Below are 22,180 nucleotides of genomic sequence, written 5' to 3'. Positions count from 1 at the left end.
CTTCAAATGTCAAATTCAAAATGTAAAAAAAAATAAAAAAAAAATTGCACCAAAACAGCAGAACGAGAACAACAACATAAGAAATCCCATCATGCTTTGCACACCATCAGAGGAAAAATGCCCGGGCAGTTTTCTTCTGTGCAGCTAAAAATGAGGCTTGTATAAGAGAAACAAAGTTCTGATGCTGTGAAACTGTTAAAGAAACACCAGGCCTTTTCACTGCTGCTGAGTCGAATTTTAGTCTGGAGGTTCACTTTAAGATTGATTGCCCAACAAGAGTAAGTGTAGCACTTTGTGGTCTACGTGGATTTAGTGTCTAGCGTCTCTCTCTTTCCAGACCCTCCAGTGAAGATCGTGAACACAAGTGATGACGTGGAGCACAGATGCCTCAGCGGAGGGGGCGTGATACTGAGCTGCGAGGTGTCCCGGGAGAATGCGCGGGTCCGCTGGTACAAGGATGGGGTGGAGGTGGAAGAGAGTGAAGATGTTATTCTGGAGTCTGATGGAAAACATCGGAGACTGATCATCCCCAGCGCTGAAGTAGAGGATTCTGGGGAATATGTCTGCGACGCTAAGGATGACTGTGTGTTCTATAACGTTACCGTCAAAGGTCAGTGGGCCATTTACAAACTGGGGACAAGACCTTAGGGAATGTATGTCTTGTACTAAAATTATTTTAAAGTTTTATTTTATTATTTTATTTTTTTTATGAAAAACAAATATGAAATGTTTACATCTGAGTATTTCAAGCAAAGGATCCTGCAGTCTGTGTCCCCTTAAATGGTACCTGAGATGAAGGGACTAACACAGGAGAGTCAAACTCAAATACAAAGTGGGCCGAAATTGAACACTGGTACCTAGTTGCGGGCCAACATCAATGTCTACTGGCCACCTTCCACCCTTATAAAGTTTCCTGGTGGCTAATGGCCCCCCTCCAACCCTTATACAGTTCCCTGGTGTCTAGTGGTGCTCTCTCCCCTATACAGTTCTGTGGTGCTCCCTCCCTCCTTCCCCCTATATAGTTACCTGGTGTCTAATGGCCCCACCCACCCCTATACAATTCTCTAGTGTTTAGTGCTTTCACCCTACCTCCCCCATATGACTTCCCTGATGTTCTAGGGCTTCACCTCCAATATAGCTTCCCTGGTGGTCTACACTGGGCCAAACATGATACAAGGTAAGGAACCCACTTGGGGCCAAATTGAATGGGTCTGAGGGCCAGATTTGGCCCACGGGCCAGAGTTTGACTTGTATGAACTAAAATAATGAATACTCAATGAATACTTACCTCCTCCAGCCCCCTTCAGGCCGTAGCCACTCTCGCCATCTCCCCGGGCCGCTCTGATTGTCTGCTAGCTGTCCCGTTAACATGGCTCAATCGCTCTCAGTTGCAGATGCTCGGCCGCAGGAGCGCAACGGAGCGTGCGCGGCTGGGCAGTGCAATAACCATGTAGAGCAACTGAGCCATGTTCCTGGGATGGCTAGCGGGTGATCCAGGCAGCCCAGAGAAACAGCGAGGAGGAAGCCCCAGGTATGTATCAATTCTTTTAGTCCCTTAGGTTTCCTTAAAGGCTGACCATACGCCGTACTGTCTTGGTTGTCCAATATAAACACTTAGTATAAGAGCTTACTGAAACAGTCTTTTTAAAGTAGTTTCAATCTGTTGGTCTGTAACCGCCTTGGGACCATGCGGCTCTGGCCCCTTAAGGGTAACTGAAGTCAATTTATTAACTTTATTTCCCATGACTTACAGAAAAAGTAGTTATGTTTACATGTAAAAATTTATATTTACCTTTAAGAAAATCAAAATTTACAGCTTTGGCCCACCCCCGTTCCTCGCCTGCAGAGGAAATTTGTTACATAGCGTTAACAATGACTACAGACCCGACATGAGGAAGATAAACAAACAGTGAATTTGTGAGCAACCAGTGCTACCTTGTGGTAAGCTAGAAAGATAACATGCTTTCACAGCTGTAACTGGAGAATGATTTTATTACAAGTAATTGTGGGTTCAAAACCACATTAAAAAAAAGCTAAAGTGACACTAAAGTGCCCAGTTTAATTTACCTGGGACTTCTTCTACCCCCCTGTGTAGTCATCCTGGTCCCTCATTGTCTTTCCACTCTGATCAGCAGCTGCCCCCTCCGAAAGCTGCATGCACAACCTTTGGGCTGCACGCCTCTTTGTTTGCGAAACTGGGAACGTTCTTCGTTTGCACAGTATGAAAAATTGCAACTGCGCATGTGCCGGACTCTCCCTGACACGGGAGCACGATTAAGTAGCCGCGGGGCTGTGCATGCGCAGTAGTCTGCGACTGGCTCAGTCAGACAGCTTTTAAAGGGCCACGGCTACTGAACGGATCCAGGCAATATGACAGCGAGGGACAGTGACAACTACAGGGCGCTGGAAGAAGCCATAATAAGTTAAGCTGAGGACCTTAATGTGGACCCGAGATAAACTTTTATTCATTGCATAATTGTGTTACTTTCATATAGTTTACAAGTATAGGGCATTCCTCAAGCCAAATACTTTTTTTGTTTTGTTTGAATACTCTAATTCCCTATAAACTAAACAAGCCTCACCCACAGCTCCTTTTCTGCCTTGGCACTGTAGCAAGGGCTTATGGGAGCTCAGTCTGGGCAGGAGGAGGAGGAGGTTACTAGTCATTCATGATTTCAGACGCAGAGGGGAGGAGGAGAGGGGACCGAATTTACACACAGGCAAGCTGATAGCATCTCCAGCCCTCAGCCTCTGACAATGTGACAAACAGAACATGGCTGCCCTCATTCTATCACAGGAATAAATAATCATAAACTCTTGAAGCTGTTTGCAGCTAGATTTGCTGTGTAAACTATCTAAACTTTAGATAAGATATATAGACAAGTTACTTGTTATAGTTAGTTTTTCATCTCGGGTTCCGCTTTAATTCACTTTAGGTACCCTTTATGGACCAGAGCCTTTTTTTTAAATCTTAATGATGACTGTGATAGGCTAACCGTGATGAAAGGGTCACCACATTGTGCCCTCTCCATGCCCAGTTTAGAGCAAACCTGAAGCGAAAATAAACTTATAAGATCATGAATTGTACTGTATGTGTAGTATAGCTACGAAATAGAACATTAGTAGCAAAGAAACGAGTCTCATATTGTTTTCCAGTACAGAAAGAGTTAAAAAAAAACTTCAGTTATCTATGCAAAAGAGCTTCTCTGAGCTATTCCACCCATTGGGTGGAATACAGTCCTGTTTTCTGAAACACTTAAACAGCCAAGAAATAGTGAGAGATGACTTGAGATGAGGTTATACTGCAGGATAGTTGAAAAGGTCATTATTTCTGCTTTGATTTATAGCTTTGAAAACAGAGTGTGGTTCCTAACCTGCAAATATGACAGAACGATGCAATGTTATAAAAACCAAAAAGCTATATAACTGAAAATAAAAATACGAGACTTTTCTTTGCTACTAATGTTCTATTCGTTATCCGTACTACGCAAACAATTCATTATATCATTAGGGTGTTTTTTCCACTTTGTTTGCTTTAAAGGACACCTGAAACGAAAATAAACGAATGAAATGAACGATTGTATCTATCTTCCTTCTCCTAAAAATGACTTTTAAAGATATTTTTGCTCAATGACACATTCATTGAAGTATGCCAGAGCTAAAATCTTTGAACTGTTGACCTTTTTTATCTCTTTCCTGCTCTCAGAAGCCATTTTCTGCTAGCAAAGTGTTTTATAGTTGGAAAAAACAAAGTATCCTTGCGCTCCCTTTTCAAAGACTGCAGACACTCTCTCACATAAATCTTCTTAGCTCCTTAGTTCAATGCCATGTGCAGCTCCATAGAACAGGGCAAGAGACAATTCTAAAGAGAAGGAAATGGAGCGCACAATGGTGCATTACCCAAGGTAGGCTTTATTCGCATAAAAATTTTGGTACTCACAAGATGAAGATAAAATCAGCGCTTTGTCCGCGGTACAGCCACCGCTTAGCCTTGCAGACGATTCAGCAGCACCGCGCTGTGGCCAGCAGCGCGATCTCCGGTTGGATTAGGAGCGCCGTCTCGCTGTAGGTCTGGGCGTGGCTGAGATTCAGTGTGCGTATGGCGTCATGACGCGTTTCGGCGCTCTGCGCCTTCGTCAGATCTGACGTTTTGCTGCTATCGTGACCTGCTTCTTGGTTCCATCGGGGTGGATACTGTCCCATTTAGAGAGCTATAAGAACAAGTGATTCTGCATACCCCTCTACTGTTACCATTACTACTTTAGTCACTTCCTGTCTGAGTCAGGACTGAGTCAGCCACTTACATACATGATATTTAACTCTTTCAGGCAGAGAAAGAAAAAAAGGAACACAGCATAGTTATTTGTGTGCTCGGCACTGTACATACCCATGTCTATCTCATCATGTCACATGTCACTTCGGGTATCCTTTAACAATCCGTGCACCATAGTTTGAAATGTACCGGTTGTTGCAATGCCCAAATGACTTGTCTCAATGATTATATTCTCCAGTGCGGTCTCTATTATCTCTCCCTCCTTTTCCCCAGAGCCCCCTGTGAAGATAGTAAACACCAGTGATGACACGGAGCTGGCATACCTGACTGGTGAGCGGGTGGAGCTAAGCTGCGAGGTGTCACGCCCTAACGCCACGGTGCGCTGGTACAAGGATGGAGAGGAGGTGGAAGAGATGGAGCACATCCGGGTGGAGTCCGATGGGAAGATCCGCAGACTTATCATTGCTTCCGCCCAGTTGGAGGACGCGGGAGAATTCGTCTGTGACGCCGTGGACGACTCCATGTTTTATAATGTCAGGGTCACGGGTACGTTTTAAAGTCGCCATACATGATTTAGGGTTTTTTTTGTTGTTACATTATTACTGAAATATGCTCAAGTAGATGCAAAGTTGCTTAGTAGTCCATTGTATCAGGGGCGTGACAACAGCCCATAAGGCCCCCCTGCGAAATTGTCATGGGGCCACTGGAATCCAAGCTTCTCCCCACTATACCTGATCTCTGCACACACCTTCCCCCGACACACATGCAGAATAGCGCCGGGAACAGAGTAATATTTACCTCCAGTGTTGCTGGTCTCCTCCATGCATCACAGCTGCACATTCTAGGCGGCCATTCGCCGGCTCCTGATCACGTGACTTGCATCGGTCATGTGACCGGGAGCCAGCGAATGGCAGCAGAAAATGTGTGGCTGTGATGCATGGAGGAGATACACAGTGCTGGAGCAGGTAAACGTTACTGCACTACCTGTGCTACTCTGCATGTGTAAAAGGAAAGGGAGGAGGAGTGGGCCCCCACTGTCCAGGGCCCCCCAGTGGTTGCAGGAGGGGTCGCAGATTGTATGAACAATTTTTTTCTTCTTTACAAGCTTTCTGGACCTAAAACTGAAGCTGTGACATTCTGAAACCACACAGGTGTTATAAGTGTAGACGTTGGCACTGCATACCCCCTTTCCCACAAAAAAATCTTTACTTTTCTCAAATAAAAACCCTTCCCACAGTGTTTCCTGTCTGTGAACCTTGTTGCATTGTGGGAAATAACAGCTGTTTCCACCTGCCGAGCAAGCAGTATCTCCTTCTGTGCATAGGTATTTCACCCTTTTATCCTATCACATTGTCAGTAGGTGTGTTCATAGATAATAGCACTTGGTGCTGTCTATTTTTTTTTCCTTGTCTGCCAGCGGTAAAGATGATGCTGTGCAGGCTCATTGTGCATCAACCAACATGAATGAATTACATGGCAAATTGCAATCATTTCTTGATCTATCTTACCTTCTCACTTGTATTGATTTATGTTTTCCCCTTATCACTATCTGGGTCGGATTTGTACAACACAACCCCCCCTCATCACATAAACACACTTTTAATGGTCCCAGTAATCAATGTATTTAAAGTGACTCCGAGCACCTCTCATGGGTATGCCTTTAAGCCAGAGGACTTCCAACAAAGTCGTGCTATGACCCCTCTGGAGGAGCCTCTTGCAGTGGCCATGCGTGTCACTTCCTCTTCCTGCTTCATTCAGTGATGCACTTCTCTAACAGAGAAGACAGGGGTGACCCGGCAGTTATAACATAGCCAAGATGGCGGCCGCGATTTTTAAATTGAAATCAAACGAAAACTATTAGGTGTAGAATGGCGATTCAGGTATCAAATGAAAGAGGAGAGCACAAGCTACAGAACGGTATACATCTTTGCAGTACTGGTCGGAGTCTTCAAGAAATGCCCATGAGAGGTGCTTGGAGCTCATAAATGCAATGCATGCAATTTTACTGAACAATCAAGCTTCTGATTGATCGAATTAGACGGTATTGATGGTTCCAGTTGACTACAACTGATTTGTCAATCGTTTTATCAATCTGTTTTGAGGATCAATTCCATCTGAAATTATTCTATTGGATATAATTTTTATTGCATCTATGGGCCCAATCTATGCTTTCCGATCATTGCCTTCTGATCACAATTGTTGGTTGATTGTTCAGTAAATTTGCATCGTTAATGGCCACCTTAAGACCTTGGTGGTGCTATTTTTAAATGACATAGTGCAGACAATTTGCTTACTCTCCTGCCCTGCTGCAGCTCCAATCCAAGTCTTTATTGTTCTTAGGAAGGTTGGAGTCCCACACAGTTGCCCGACTACTGCGGTTCACTTGTTTTGGCAGCTTAACCTCCTTGGCGGTAACCCCGTGTGTGACACGGGGTAAGCCGCCCGAGGGTGCCGCTCAGGCCCTGCTGGGCCGATTTACATAATTTTTTTCTTGCTACACGCAGCTAGCACTTTGCTATCTGCGTGTGCATAATGATCGCCGCCGCTACCCGCCGATTCGCCCCCCCCCCGACCCCTTTCACTGCCTGGCCAATCAGTGCCAGGCAGCACTGAGGGGTGGATCGGAACACCCGCTGACGTCACGACGTCGATGATGTCATCGCGATCGTCGCCATGGCAACGGGGAAGCCCATACAGGGAATCCCGTTCAGAACTGGATTCCCTGCAGGGTAAAAGCGCCGGCGGCGATCGGAGGGGTGGGAGGGATAGCGAAGGGAGGGGGGAAGCATGTAGCTAGCGCTAGGCTAGCTACATGCTTTAAAAAAAAAATTAGAAAGTGCTGCGCTGCCCCCTGGCGGATTTTTTGTACCACCAGGGAGGTTGAAGAGAAATTCCAACCAAGAATTGAACTTTATCCCAATCAGTAGCTGATACCCTCTATTACATGAGAAATCTATTCCTTTTCACAAACAAATCATCAAGGGGCGCTGTATGGCTGATATTGTGGTGAAACTCCTCCCACAAGAAACTCTGAGGACCGTGGTACTCCTGGCAGTTTCCTGTCTGTGAACCTTGTTGCATTGTGGGAAATAGCTGTTTACAGCTGTTTCCAACTGCCAAAACAGCAAGCAGCAGCTACATCACTTGCCAACAGTAAAAATGTCACCATGTAATAAATGTCAGAATATAAATCAGGGATTTAAAAGATGTTACAATGGGCAAACACTGACTAAATCATGTATACATAATTATTGTAAAAATGAAGCACTTTTTTTAATTACATTATTTTCACTGGAGTTCCTCTTTAACTGCATGAATGTGCCAGCCCACTGCCCACCCCTTGCTTTCTGGTGCCCTAGGCCATGGCCTTTGGGGCCTTGCATGAAATTACTATCCTTCGGTGAAGTTCCTCTCTATGCTGTATGTGGACAGTGATGTAATATTGAACGCCATATCCTGCAGAGCCTCCTGTGAAGTTTGTGAACACCAGTGAAGACACCGAGCTGACGGGGGTGACCGGGGAGCCGGTGGTCCTGAGCTGCGAGGTGTCCCGGGAGAACGCTCAGGTGCGCTGGTACCGCGATGGCGTGGAGGTAGAGGAGAGCGACAACATCCAGCTGGAGTCTGCCGGCTGCTTCCGCAAGCTGGTCATAAAATCCGCTCAGGTGGAGGATTCTGGGGAATTTGTCTGCGATGCCGGAGATGATGCTGTGTTTTACAGTGTGCTGGTGTCTGGTGAGTGTAATGACCTGTGTCTGCCACTATGTGGTGCTATTGCTGCTTTGTCAAATGCCTTCTAGGAGTCATTACAGCAAACCTTTACCTAATGCAGCCAGCAGACGTCACATAAAGTGACATTCCTGGCCTCTGAAGAACCCAGTGAAACGGCTGTCAGGCTGATCATTCACCCCCTTTGCCTTTTTATGTATACCCAAAGAGCATAACTAGAATTAACAATAACAATAACAATAATATTTATATAGCGCTTTTCTCCCTGGGGACTCAAAGCGCTGTCCCTGCAAATAGCGTGGGGCCCCCTTGGTCCCCTATCACCCCACCCCCAATGCAGGTCACGTGATCGAGATTTGAATATGCATGTCAAGAGAGTATATTACTATAATGTTATTAAATTATAAGCTTGTAAATAGTGAACGATGCAAATTGAAAAAATGCATCTTTATTTCCAAATAAAATATCGCCGCCATACATTGTGATAGAGATATAATTTAAACGATGTAATAACCGGGACAAATGGGCAAATAAATACATGGGTTTTAATTACGGTAGCATGTATTAATGTATTAATTTCAAGCTAGAATGGCCAAAAACTGAGAAATAATGATTTTTTTTCCATTTCTGTCTTAATCTTCCTGTTAAAATGCATTAAGAATAAAATAATTCTTAGCAAAATGTATCACCTAAAGAAAGCCTTAATGGTGGCGGAAAAAAAAAAGCTATAGATCATTTCAGTGTAATAAGTAGCGATAAAGTTATTGGTGAATGAATGGGAGGTGAAAGTGGCTCGGGTGCATAAGGTGAAACAACACTGTAGGCTGAAGTGGTTAAAGCTGAATTATCGCAAGTACCTTCTGTTATAAGAAGGGAAATCACACTGAGCATTGCTTTTTTAGTAGGAGGGCTTTTCAATCTCTTTCAGTCCCCTATATATTCTTAATGGTGTTGGGTCACGCAGAGCTGCTTGCTTGGGTACTCTAGGAAGCCTTGTAGAATCAAAAGGGACAGCCTTCCTCCTGACACTGAAGCTCTTCCTCCTGACACCCTTAGCAATAGTAATTATTCACTGGCGTACATCTCTAGAACAAGAGATCCTTTTGACATGCAGTTTTCGCTGTAGGTAACCTCCTGATTATATACTTTCTCCGTTTATGGAGCCCATTTATTTCAGGGTCACTCTAACCCGTCTGTTTCTTTTATTATTATGTGCGGAATAAAGCAGGCAATTGATAAGCGTAATGGCTGTATTATTCCATAGGGCTGTTATTATGTTCCGTACAATGCAGAGCTTTCACTCCACAGCCTGGCCTCTGTGATTATGGATGTCAGCTTGCTCTGATTAAACGTTACAGAGATAGAATGGGAAGCACATGAATGGAGGATGTCTTGTATTGTCCTCTCCCAGCCGGCAGCAATGAGAAGCGTTTGTACAGATTGCTCCTAACCTGTTCCTTGACTCCCACACATCATGGAGGAGATGTTTCATTTGCCGTGTAAACGAGACAACGGCGCCTCTGTGATTTAATGGACTGGGAGCTCCCGTATGTCTGCATCAACTTCATTACTTAAAGGACAACTGAAGTGGGAGCGATATGGAGGCTGCCATATTTATTTCCTTTTAAACAATACCAGTTACCTGGCAGCCCTGCTGGTCTAATTAGCTGCAGCAATGTCTGAATAACACCAGAAACAAGCGTACAGCTAATCCTGTCAGATCTGATCATTTTGTCAGAAACACGTGATCTGCTGCATGCTTGTGCAGGGGCTATGGCTAAAAGCATTGAAGGCAGGGGATCAGCAGGAGAGCCAGGCAACTAGTATTGCTTAAAAGGAAATAAATATGGCAGCCCCCATATCCCTCTCACTTCTGTTGTCCTTTAAGTAAATATGTTGTCTGTAATATGATAATAATTGGTGAGTTGGTCTGTTTGCAGAGCCCCCCACCAGGATCGTGTTCCCACAGACTCCATCCCAGGAGCTGGAGTATCTGACTGGAGAGCGGGTGGAGCTGGCCATCGAGGTGTCGCGTAACAATGGAGTGGCGCGTTGGTTTAAAGATGGACTGGAGGTGGATCAGGATGACAACCTGCTCCTCCTCTCTGACGGGCCTCGCCGCTGCTTGATTTTGGAGAAGGCCACTGTGGAAGATTCCGGAGAATATATCTGTGATACGGACAGTGACTCGGCCACCTTCGATGTCAAGGTGTCAGGTGAGACTGACAAGACAGTAGTAGTAGTAGTATTTACTGCCTATGACCTTCCCCTCCCCCCCCCCCCCCCCCCCCCACACACACACACGTGTTTGTGGTTTAAATCCAGACAAGACAAATAACATTCTATATTGTATTTTTCTCCTGGTGGATTTAACCTCTTGCCAACCGCTCCACGCCAATTTGCATTGATGCGGCGGCTGGCCCCAGGACCGCTCAATGCCAATTGGCATGATGTCCAGGGGCGGGGTTTTGCAGGAGATCGTGCGCATCTCCACATGAATGACAGAGCTCGCATCCGTTATCAATGCGTACGAGAGAGAACGGCGCCGGAGACTTGGGCGCAGGACACAGCCAGTATATGGCTGATCCTGCTGCCGCACAAGTCCGGGCCGTGTTAATTACTATTCCCCCTCCAGGCCGACATGGATGGTGGGGAATGAAATAATTTGGCTTCCAGCAATTGCTGGAAGCCGAATTATTGTTTTAAAAGCAACTTCAGATCCGTCTTCTGACGGCGCTGAAGTTACTCCCTGTGCCTGTGATAGCCGTAGTTCCTATTACGGCCTATGGTGGCGCCGGCTGCGCCCAAGTCTCCTGCGCTGCTGCGCCCAAGTGTCCAGCGCTGGATTTACCGTGTTCGTTATCAATCTCCCAGCAGCAGTCGTCGCTAGGAGACTGTTAGACGCCGAAACCGCCGTCTCTTTACAATGTACAGCGCTGTGATATAAGGCACACGGCTGTCCCCCTGGGAGGCTCAGGAGCAATCAGCTGTCATAGGCTGATGCCTATGACAGCCAGTCGCAGTGATTGGCTGGCGGGGGGAGGTATAAAAAAATAAAATAAAAAAAATAGTAAAATTTATTATGAAAAAAAAAAAGAATAAACAAACAGGGCAGCAGCCGTCAGAGCCCACCAACAGAAAGCTCTGTTGGTGGGCAGAAAGGGGGGGGGGGAGAGAGAGAATCACTTGTGTGCTGAGTTGTACAGCCCTGCAGCAAGCCCTTAAAGCTGCAGTGGCCTAATTTGTGAAAAATAGCCTGGTCACTAGGGGGAGGTAAAGCGTGTGATCCTTAAGTGGATAAAGTGCCAGAGCTGCAGCCACTAGGACGCGCTCTATAGGCAGCAGCAGGTTTAGGGAGTCTAGCCCAAGAACTCCTAACTGAATAGGTGGTGGCTTACATATATACAGTGGGATGCGAAAGTTTAGGCAACAAATCGTTGGTTGTTTAGATAAAAAATGTCAGTTAAACATATCATATAGTAGACACACACACACAGTGATATTTGAGAAATGAAATGAAGTTTATTGGATTTAAAGAAAGTATGCAATAATTGTTTAAACAAAATTAGGCAGGTGCATACATTCGGGCACCACAAAAAAGAAATGAAATCAATATTAAGTAGATCCTCCTTTTGCAGAAATTACAGCCTCTAAACGCTTCCTGTAGGTTCCAATGAGAGTCTGGATTCTGGTTGAAGGTATTTGGGACCATTCCACTTTACAAAACATCTCTAATTTATACAGGTTTGATGGCTTCCGAGCATGGACAGCTCTCTTTAACTCACACCACAGATTTTCAATTTTATTCAGGTCTGGGGACTGAGATGGCCATTCCAGAACATTGTAGTTGTTCCTCTGCAGGGCCGGATTTACAGCTCAGGAGCCTATAGGCACATAAGCTCTGGCGCCCTAAACTCCGCCCCTTAACAGACCACACCCCCTAATGCCACGCCCCTTTTTCTTATTTAATAAAACGACACAATGTAATGTAGATACCCAGATAGGTAGGTGTGAGGTAGGTATAGACAGCACAGAGAGAAGTCAGTGGGGATTGATAAGTAAGTGGGAGAGTACAGCAGGTAGGTATACTGAGCACAGAGAGGAGTCAGTGAGGGTAGGTAGGTGGGAGAGCACAGAGAGGAGTTAGTAGAGGAGTCAGTGGGGGTAGGTAGGTAGCAGAGTACAGCAGGTAGGTATAGAGGGCACAGAGAGGAGTCAGTGGGGGTAGGTAGGTAGCAGAGTACAGCAGGTAGGTAGAGAGAGCACAGAGAGGAGTCAGTAGAGGAGTCAGTGGGGTAGGTAGGTAGCAGAGTACAGCAGGTAGGTATAGAGAGCACAGAGAGGAGTCAGTGGGGGTATGTAGGTAGCAGAGTACAGCAGGTAGGTATAAAGAGCACAGAGAAGAGTCAGTGGGGGTAGGTAGCAGAGTACAGCAGGAAGGTATAGAGAACACAGAGAGGAGTCAGTGGGGGTAGGTAGGTAGCAGAGTACAGCAGGAAGGTATAGAGAGCACAGAGATGAGTCAGTGGGGGTAGGTAGGTAGGTAGCAGAGTACAGCAGGTAGGTATAGAGAGCACAAAGAGGAGTCAGTGGGGGTAGGTAGGTAGCAGAGTACAGCAGGTAGGTATAGAGAGCACAGAGAGGAGTCAGTGGGGGTATGTAGGTAGCAGAGTACAGCAGGTAGGTATAGAGAGCACAGAGAAGAGTCAGTGGGGGTAGGTAGCAGAGTACAGCAGGAAGGTATAGAGAACACAGAGAGGAGTCAGTGGGGGTAGGTAGGTAGCAGAGTACAGCAGGAAGGTATAGAGAGCACAGAGATGAGTCAGTGGGGGTAGGTAGGTAGGTAGCAGAGTACAGCAGGTAGGTATAGAGAGCACAAAGAGGAGTCAGTGGGGGTAGGTAGGTAGCAGAGTACAGCAGGTAGGTATAGAGAGCACAAAGAGGAGTCAGTGGGGGTAGGTAGGTAGCAGAGTACAGCAGGTAGGTATAGAGAGCACAGAGAGGAGTCAGTGGGGGTAGGTAGGTATAGAGAGCACAGTGGAGGTAGGTAGGTGGGAGAGTACAGTAGGTAGGTAAAGAGAGCTCATGCACAGAGCAGTCAGTGGAAGGGTTAATGCGGACCTGAACATAGAACTTCTGCTCTTCTCTGAAAGATACACATATAACATTTAAAGATTCATTACAGCTGATACTAATCCTGCAATAAATCTGCATTGTGTCTACTTCCTTCGTTTGTGGAAGCAGACATAGGCTTAACATTCTGTGCTTTCAAACAAGCTTAACAGAGTCATCAATCAGTACTGCTTACCCGGGGCTTTCTCCAGCCCCTGGCATCCGCTATGTCCCTTGCCGCAACTCCGCTCTTCAGCGCTGGCTCACGGTCCCTGGCGGTGCCTTGCCAGTGTCCTCTACTGCACCACTGTTAATCACCTCCACATGGTCCGGAGTGTACTGCGTCGACGGTGATGCAGAACTACTGGGCCTGCACAGTACACCCCGAGCCACGTGGAAGTGATTCACAGCGGCACTCGCACAGGTGCAGTAGACAGAGGACGACCTGTCGGTCTGGGACCGGGGGACAGCGGCGGATAGCGGAGCTGCGGTGAGGGACATAGCGGCTGCCAGGGGCTGGAGGAAGTAGTACTGGAGGGTAGCATTATCTGATTGATGACTCCTAATTGATGACAGGGGCAATCAGGTGACACAGGGAAGAAATTACAAACTTGTGATTAGACAGATTAGTGGGGATTAGACAGGCTAAACTCTTTAATACATACTGTGCACTTCATGTTTTCCTTCTGTCCTGTGCACGAGTTCAGGTCCACTTAATTCTCTGCTCCAGAGGACTGGGTGAGGCTTTTCTTGAGCTGGAGATTATTCCAGGTGCTTTGCACCAGGCAGGCAGCTCTCCTAGGAGTCGGAGGGGGCGGAGCCGCAGAAACTTCAAGTCCCTCTTCTCCAAAGTATGCCGCGCGGCTACGGACAGCGGCTGAGGGGAACTTGGGGGCAGAAGAAGGCCATGGCAAAGGAGACCCTAGAATGCGGAGGAGCGGCGGCCGCCCAAGCAGCCCCCTCGGCGGTGACAGGAAGGATGCCCACGGCTCCTCCATGCGTCTTAACGTCACTCCTCAGCAGCGCTCCCTGCGTCCTCTCCATGGCTACACACAGCGTGACATGCAGAGGATGCAGGGGGCGCTGCTGAGGAGTGACATCAGCGCTGGGTCTGGAACACACACAATGTAATTTTACATGCGCCGCTCTCCGGCGCAGAAGGATGGGGCTGCTGCCACTTTGTTAACGAATGGAGGGAGGAAGGGAGGACGAGACAGAGACACTGTGGGTGGGCAGTGACCCACCCGCCCCTCACAAACGGCTCCGCCCCTAGGCACGTGCCTACAGTGCCTAATGGTAAATCCGGCCCTGTTCCTCTGCATGAATGCCTTAGTGAATTTTGAGCAGTGTTTAGGGTTGTTGTCTTGTTGAAAGATCCAGCCCCAGCGCTGCTTCAGCTTTGTCACTGATTCCTGGACATTGGTCTCCAGAATCTGGTGATACTGAGTGGAATCCATGCATCCCTCAACTTTGACAAGATTCCCAGTCCCTGCACTGGCCACACAGCCCCACAGCATGATGGAATCACCACCGTATTTTACTGTAGATAGCAGGTGTTTTTCTTGGAATGCTGTATTGTTTTTCCTCTTTGCATAACGCCCCTTGCTATGCCCGAATAACTCAATTTTAGTTTCATCAGTCCACAGCACCTTATTCCAAAATGAAGCTGGCTTGTCCAAATGTGCTTTAGCATACTTCAAGCAGCTCTGTTTGTGCTGTAGACGGAGAAAAGGCTTCCTCTGCATCACTCTCGCATACAGCATGTCCTTGTGTAAAGTGCGCCGAATCGTTAAACAATGCACAGTGACTCCATCTGCAGCAAGATGATGTTGTAGGTCTTTGGTGCTGGTCTGTGGGTTGACTGTTCTCACCATTTGTTGCGTCTGTTTATCCAAGATTTTTCTTGGTCTGCGACTTCGAGCCTTAACTTGAACTGAGCCTGTGGTCTTCCATTTCCTCAATATGTTCCTAAATGTGAAAACGGACAGCTGAAATCTCTGAGACAGCTTTCTGTATCCTTCCCCTAAACCATGATGGTGAACAATCTTTGTCTTTAGGTCATTTGAGAGTTGTTTTGAGACCCCATGTTGCTACTCTTCAGAGAAGATTAAAAGAGGAGGGAAACTTACAATTGACCCCCTTAAATACTCTTTCTCATAATTGGATTCACCTGTGTATGTAGGTCAGGGGTCACTGAGCTTACCAAGCCAATTTGAGTTCCAATAATTAGTACTAAAGGTTTTGGAATCAATAAAATGACAACATTGCCCAAATTTATGCACCTGCCTAATTTTATTTAAACAATTATTGCACACTTTCTGTAAATCCAATAAACTTCATCTCACTTCTCAAATATCACTGTGTGGGTCTCCTATATAATATATTTAACTGACATTTTTAACCGTAACAACCAACGATTTATACAGGAAAATCATGACGATTAACAAGGTTGCCCAAATTTTCGCATCCCACTGTATATATCTCTATCTATCTATCTATCTATCTATCTATCTATCTATCTATCTATCTATCTATCTATCTATCTATCTATATATATATTCAAAGATGTTGTACATGTGTAGCACAGTAGTTGGGGTAATCAAACAGTTGGAAAAACAAGGACGCAACACAGCAGCATTATGCAAATTTTGTATGCCAATTAATGCAGCTTGAAAATGAACCAATCAAATCCTGCCAAGGTAAAACTTGACTGGTTCATTTTCAAGTTGCATAACTTGGCATACAGAATTTGCATAAACCTGCATCAACTTAAAATTATTTGCATCGCATTGACCATCCCAAGAATTGACATGATGAGATAAGCATGTGTATGTACATTCTCAATCCTACATAGAGCTAAGCTGTGTTCTCTCTTTTCTTTTCTGACTGTAAGGGTTAAGGATCCAGGAATCTAAATGCAGGAGACTGTAGTGTAACTTTCACTGATAACTAATTAACTGATAACTAATTAGAGGAATCAATCTGTAAAAATACTTGTTTTAGGCCGCTAAAGCCAAAAACTTATATGACAGCCTCAGTGCAGAGAGTCACTTATCTTCGTCTTTCTTTACAACACACAGAACCTCCCGCCAAGTTCGTAGACAGCGGTTGCTCTCCGTCCGCGCTGCGTGTGACCGAGGGCGACCCCTTATCCATAGTCTGTGAGCTGAGTCGCCCGCCTGATGTTATCCGCTGGATAAAGAACGGGCAGAGGGTGACACCGGATGGCAATGTGACCATGGATGACGAGGGGGAGAAGTGTACGCTGGGCTTCCTGAGTGCACAGCCAGAACATGCCGGCCACTACGAGTGCAACGTGGGCACCGACTCCCGCACCTTCCACGTGCAAGTCGATGGTGAGTGACATCATGCGTGCTCTGTACGAGGTGCTGCATGTTTGTGTGTCCGTGTGCTCCGTACCTCCACATACGGGGGCGCTACAGCCACACATTCTCCATCCGGGGACGCTACAGCCACACATTCTCCATCCGGAGATGCTACAGCCACACATTCTCTATCAGGACACTCTACAGCCACACATTCTCCATCGGGGGACACTGCAGCCACACATTCTCCATCGAGGGACACTACTGCCACACATTCTCCATCCAGGGACACTACAGCCACACATTCTCCATCAGGAGGACATTACAGCCACACATTCTCCATCGGAGGACACTACAGCCACACATTCTCCATCAGTTGACACTACAGCCACACATTCTCCATCGGGGGACATTACAGCCACACATTCTTCATCGAGGGACACTACTGCCACACATTCTCCATCCAGGGACACTACAGCCACACATTCTCCATGGGGGACACTACAGCCACACATTCTCCATGGGGGACACTACAGCCACACATTCTCCATCGGGAAACACTACAGCCACACATTCTCCATCAGGAGGACAATACAGCCACACATTCTCCATCAGGGGACACTACAGCCACACATTCTCCATCAGGGGACACTACAGCCACACATTCTCAATCAGGAGGACATTACAACCACACATTCTCCATCAGGAGGACACTACAGCCACACATTCTCCATCGAGGGATACTACAGCCACATATTCTCCATTGAGGGACACTACAGCCACACATTCTCCATCGAGGGACACTAAAGCCACACATTCTCCATCAGGTGACACTACAGCCACACACTCCCCGTCGAGGGATATTACAACCACACATTCTCCATCAGGAGGACACTACAGCCACACATTCTCCATCGAGGGACACTACAGCCACATATTCTCCATTGAGGGACACTACAGCCACACATTCTCCATCGAGGGACACTAAAGCCACACATTCTCCATCAGGTGACACTACAGCCACACATTCTCCGTCGAGGGATATTACAGCCACACATTCTCCATCAGGAGGACATTACAGCCACACATTCTCCATCGAGGGACACTACAGCCACACATTCTCCATCGAGGGACACTAAAGCCACACATTCTCCATCGAGGGACACTACAGCCAAACATTCTCCATCGGAGGACACTACAGCCACACATTCTCCATCAGGAGACTCTACAGCCACACATTCTTTATCCAGGGGCACGACAGCCACACATTCTCCAGGGGGGCACTTCAGCCACACATTCTCCATCGGGGGCACTTCAGCCACACATTCTCCATCGGGGGCACTTCAGCCACACATTCTCCATCGGAGGACACTACAGCCACACATTCTCCATCGGGGGCACTTCAGCCACATATTCTCCATCAGGGGCACTTCAGCCACACATTCTCCATCGGAGGACACCACAACCACACATTCTCCATCAGTGGACATTACAGCCACACATTCTCCATCAAGGGACACTACAGCCACACATTCTCCATCAGGGGACTCTTCAACCACACATTCTCCATCTAGGGACACGGCAGTCACACATTTTCCATCGGGGGACACTACAGCGACACATTCTCCATCGAGGGACAATACAGCCACACATTCTCCATCAGGAGACTGTACAGCCACACATTCTCGATCCGGGGGCACGACAGCCACACATTCTCCATCGGGGGACACTACAGCCACACATTCTCCAACCAGGGACACTACAGCCACATGTTCTCCATCGAGGGACACTACAGCCACACATTCTCTATCGAGGGACACTACAGCCACACATTCTCTATCGAGGGACACTACAGCCATACATTCTCCATCGGAGGACTCTACAGCCACACATTCTCCATTGGAGGAAACTACAGCCACACATTCTCCATCGGGGGACACTACAGCCACACATTCTCCATTGAGGGACACTACAGCTACATATTCTCCATCCGGGGATACTACAGCCACATGTTCTCCATCGGTGGCACTACAGCCACACATTCTCCATCGGTGGACACTACAGCCACACATTCTCCATCGGAGGACACTACAGCCACACATTCTCCATCGGGGGACACTACAGCTACACTATCTCCATTGGGGGACACTTCAGCCACACATTCTCCATCGGAGGACACCACAGCCACACATTCTCCATCGGAGGACACCACAGCCACACATTCTCCATCGGTGGACACCACAGCCACACATTCTCCATCGGTGGACACTACAGCCACACATTCTCCATTGGGGTACACTACAGCCACACATTCTCCATCGGGGGACACTACAGCCACACATTCTGCTTCAGGGGACATTACAGCCACACATTCTCCATCTTGGGACACTACAGCTACACATTCTCCATCAGGAGACTCTACAACCACACATTCTCCATCCGGGGGCACGACAGCCATTCTCCATCAAGGGACACTACAGCCACACATTCTCCATCAGGAGACTCTACAGCCACACATTCTCTAACCGGTGGCATGACAGACACACTTTCTTCATCTGGGGCACTTCACCCACACATTCTCCATCGGAGGACACCGCAGCCACACATTCTCCATTAAGGGACACTACAGCCACACATTCTCCATCCGGAGACTCTACAACCACACATTCTCCATCCAAGGGCACGACAGCCACAAATTTTCCATCGGGGGACAATACAGCCACACATTATCCATCAGGAGACTCTACAGCCACACATTCTCTACCTGGGGGAACGACAGCCACACATTCTCCATCGGGGGACACTACAGCCACACATTCTCCATCGGGACACTCTACAACCACACATTCTCCATCGGGGGACACTACAGCCACACATTCTCCATCCTGGGACACTACAGCCACACATTCTCCATCCAGGGACACTACAGCCACGCATTCTCCATCGGGGGACATTACAGCCACACATTCTCCATCGGGACACTCTACAACCACACATTATCCATTGGGGGACACTACAGCCACACATTCTCCATCCAGGGACACTACAGCCACACATTCTCCATCGGGGGACACTACAGCCACACATTCTCCATCGGAGGTCACTACAGCCACACATTCTCCATCGGAGGACACTACAGCCACACATTCTCCATCGGAGGACACTACAGCCACACATTCTCCATCGGAGGACACTACAGCCACACATTCTCCATCGGGGGACACTACAGCCACACATTCTCCATCGGGGGACACTACAGCCACACATTCTCCATCGGGAGACTACAGCCACACATTCTCCATCAGGGCACACTTTTGAGCAGAGGACATGTGCTTGGTCGAAGCAGTAAAAAAGGCCATATGCGACAAGTGGACTAATTGGGTGCAGCCATAAGCACCAATAGAAGATATCGGTACTTGGGCGCCAGAGCGGAAATTTGGGTACCCGGTAAATGGCGAGCGCTGATGGGGGGGAGGCAATAGGCAATAGGCTGGAAATGTGTGGGGGGGAGGAGTTTAGGTTTAGGCATTATTCAGGTAGCGTGTGTGTGGGGGGGGGGTAGTTTTAAGCATTAAACAGGTAGTGTGTCCGGGGTGGGGTGGAGTTTATGGGTTAGGCATCAGGGTGGAGGGTTCTGTGTGAGAGTAATATTTAATACTGATATTTTACCATGGGCATTACTGGCACCCAAATTTCTAGTCGCCTTTATTTGATATACTCCTGCTCGGCATCTTCACCATTCCTCCTCCATTCCAGATAAGCAAAGACCTACCTGTGTGCGTGTGTGTGTTTGCTCACATGGGTGTGCATATGTGTGTATGCATGTGTGCATGTACGAGTGTGTGTGTGTGCACGAGTGTGTGAGTGAGAGCGTGGTGTGTGTGTGTGTGTGTGTGTGTGTGTGTGAGAGAGAGAGTGTGGTATGTGGTGTGTGTGTGTGTGTGGTGTGGTGTGTGTGTGTGAGAGAGTGTGGTATGTGGTGTGTGTGTGAGTGTGGTGTGCGTGTGTGTGAGAGAGAGAGTGTGGTGTGTGTGTGTGTGTACGAGTGTACGTGTGTGTGTGTGTGTGTGTGTGTGTGTGTGTGTGTGTGTGTGTGTGTGTGTGTGTGTGAGAGAGTGTGGTGTGTGTGTGCGTGTGTGAGAGAGAGTGTGGTGTGTGTGTGTGTGTGTGTGAGAGTGTGGTGTGGTGTGCGTGTGTGAGAGAGAGTGTGGTGTGTGTGTGAGTGTGGTGTGCGCGTGTGTGAGAGAGAGAGAGTGTGGTGTGTGTGTGTGTACGAGTGTGTACGAGTGTGTACGTGTGTGTGTGTGCGTGTGCGTGTGCGTGCGTGCGTGCGTGCGTGCGTGCGTGCGTGTGTGTGTGTGTGTGTGTGTGTGTGTGTGTGTGTGTGGTATGTGTGTGTGTGTGTGTGGTATGTGTGTGTGTGGTATGTGTGTGAGTGTGTGGTATGTGTGTGAGTGTGGTATGTGTGTGAGTGTGTGGTATGTGTGTGAGTGTGGTGTGCGTGTGTGAGAGAGAGAGAGTGGTGTGTGTGTGTGTGTGTGTGTGTGTGTGTGTGTGTGAGAGAGAGAGTGTGGTGTGTGTGTGTACGAGTGTGTACGAGTGTGTACGTGTGTGTGTGTGCGTGTGCGTGTGCGTGCGTGCGTGCGTGTGTGTGTGTGTGTGTGTGGTATGTGTGTGTGTGTGTGTGGTATGTGTGTGTGTGTGTGGTATGTGTGCGAGTGTGTGGTATGTGTGTGAGTGTGTGGTATGTGTGTGAGTGTGGTGTGCGTGTGTGAGAGAGAGAGAGTGGTGTGTGTGTGTGTGTGTGTGTGTGTGTGTGTGTTTGTGTGTGAAAAGGGACAGAGTGTTCCATGCAAGGAACACTTTGGTGCTATTGTGACCGGCAGCTTAGAGCCTTCTCTGATTATTAGTAGTCTGGAGAGGCCCGGAGGAGAGATATACAGCTCCAGCCCCTGAGGGCAGAGTTATAGTCGCTGGCACCGCTAGCGCACCGCGCCGATCCAGAGACTTAAATCTCGCTTTAATTTATACACTAATCTCCTTGCAGGCTGGTGCTGATCAATGAGCGGCTGAGTTCTCCGGCACCATAAAACCTCCATCTTTCTTCACTAGAGGCAAGACGCTGGTTTAAATTTGCCTTAAAAATTAATTAGAAAGCATCTAAATGTAAATTTCACATTGAATCACATAAAGGAATGAATTATCGTTAACCAAGAAAAAAAAAAACAGAGCAGATTCAGCAGCCTCCGTAGAGGCATTCCAGAGAGGGGACACAAGAGTCAGCTCACACGTTACTGGGACAGAGAGGGATGTTATAAGGGTAAAGAGGCGCTCAATGCTACTGGCACTTGTATTGGCCTGAGGAAGCGGGCTGGGACCTGTGAAACGCGTTGCCTGTGCATAATAAATTCTTATTGTCACATTCGACTGTCTTCATTGAGGTAAGCCACCTCACGTTTTTATCATTTTATTTTGTTTTTAATCCAATTTTATCACAACCTGGGCTCTCCTTTGCACTTATAATGTGCTTCCCCCCCCCATCCCACCAGGTTTTGAGGGGACCCCTCTTGCTGGTACCACATCATGTTGACACCACTGTGATTCACAGTTGGGCTTTTTACCCTGAGAGAGTGACCGCTTCCAGTCCCACATTGACGCCCCGAGTGGAGTCTGGTTCATTGTCTCCATCTGCCTTTAGTGGTTCCTTGCCTCTTGGGCAACCCACCTTTGTGAGTAGCCC

The 22,180-nt window shown here is 47.5% G+C and overlaps 1 protein-coding gene across 3 annotated transcripts in view; it reads left to right on the top strand.

Moving 5' to 3' along the window:
* Positions 1-22,180, top strand: part of OBSL1 (obscurin like cytoskeletal adaptor 1) — a 144,070-nt gene that overhangs the window by 71,826 nt on the left and 50,064 nt on the right. For all 3 annotated transcript variants that reach the window (XM_068245951.1, XM_068245950.1, XM_068245952.1), the window contains exons 13-17: positions 338-610; positions 4,547-4,819; positions 7,736-8,008; positions 9,943-10,218; positions 16,195-16,470. In XM_068245951.1, coding sequence (XP_068102052.1) covers positions 338-610; positions 4,547-4,819; positions 7,736-8,008; positions 9,943-10,218; positions 16,195-16,470 — 1,371 coding nt within the window. The remainder of the gene's footprint in view (positions 1-337; positions 611-4,546; positions 4,820-7,735; positions 8,009-9,942; positions 10,219-16,194; positions 16,471-22,180) is intronic.

The sequence above is a fragment of the Hyperolius riggenbachi genome, chromosome 7 (genome assembly GCF_040937935.1).
Source record: "Hyperolius riggenbachi isolate aHypRig1 chromosome 7, aHypRig1.pri, whole genome shotgun sequence".
NCBI lineage: Eukaryota > Metazoa > Chordata > Amphibia > Anura > Hyperoliidae > Hyperolius > Hyperolius riggenbachi.
This window is presented reverse-complemented; position numbering and strand designations above follow the sequence as displayed.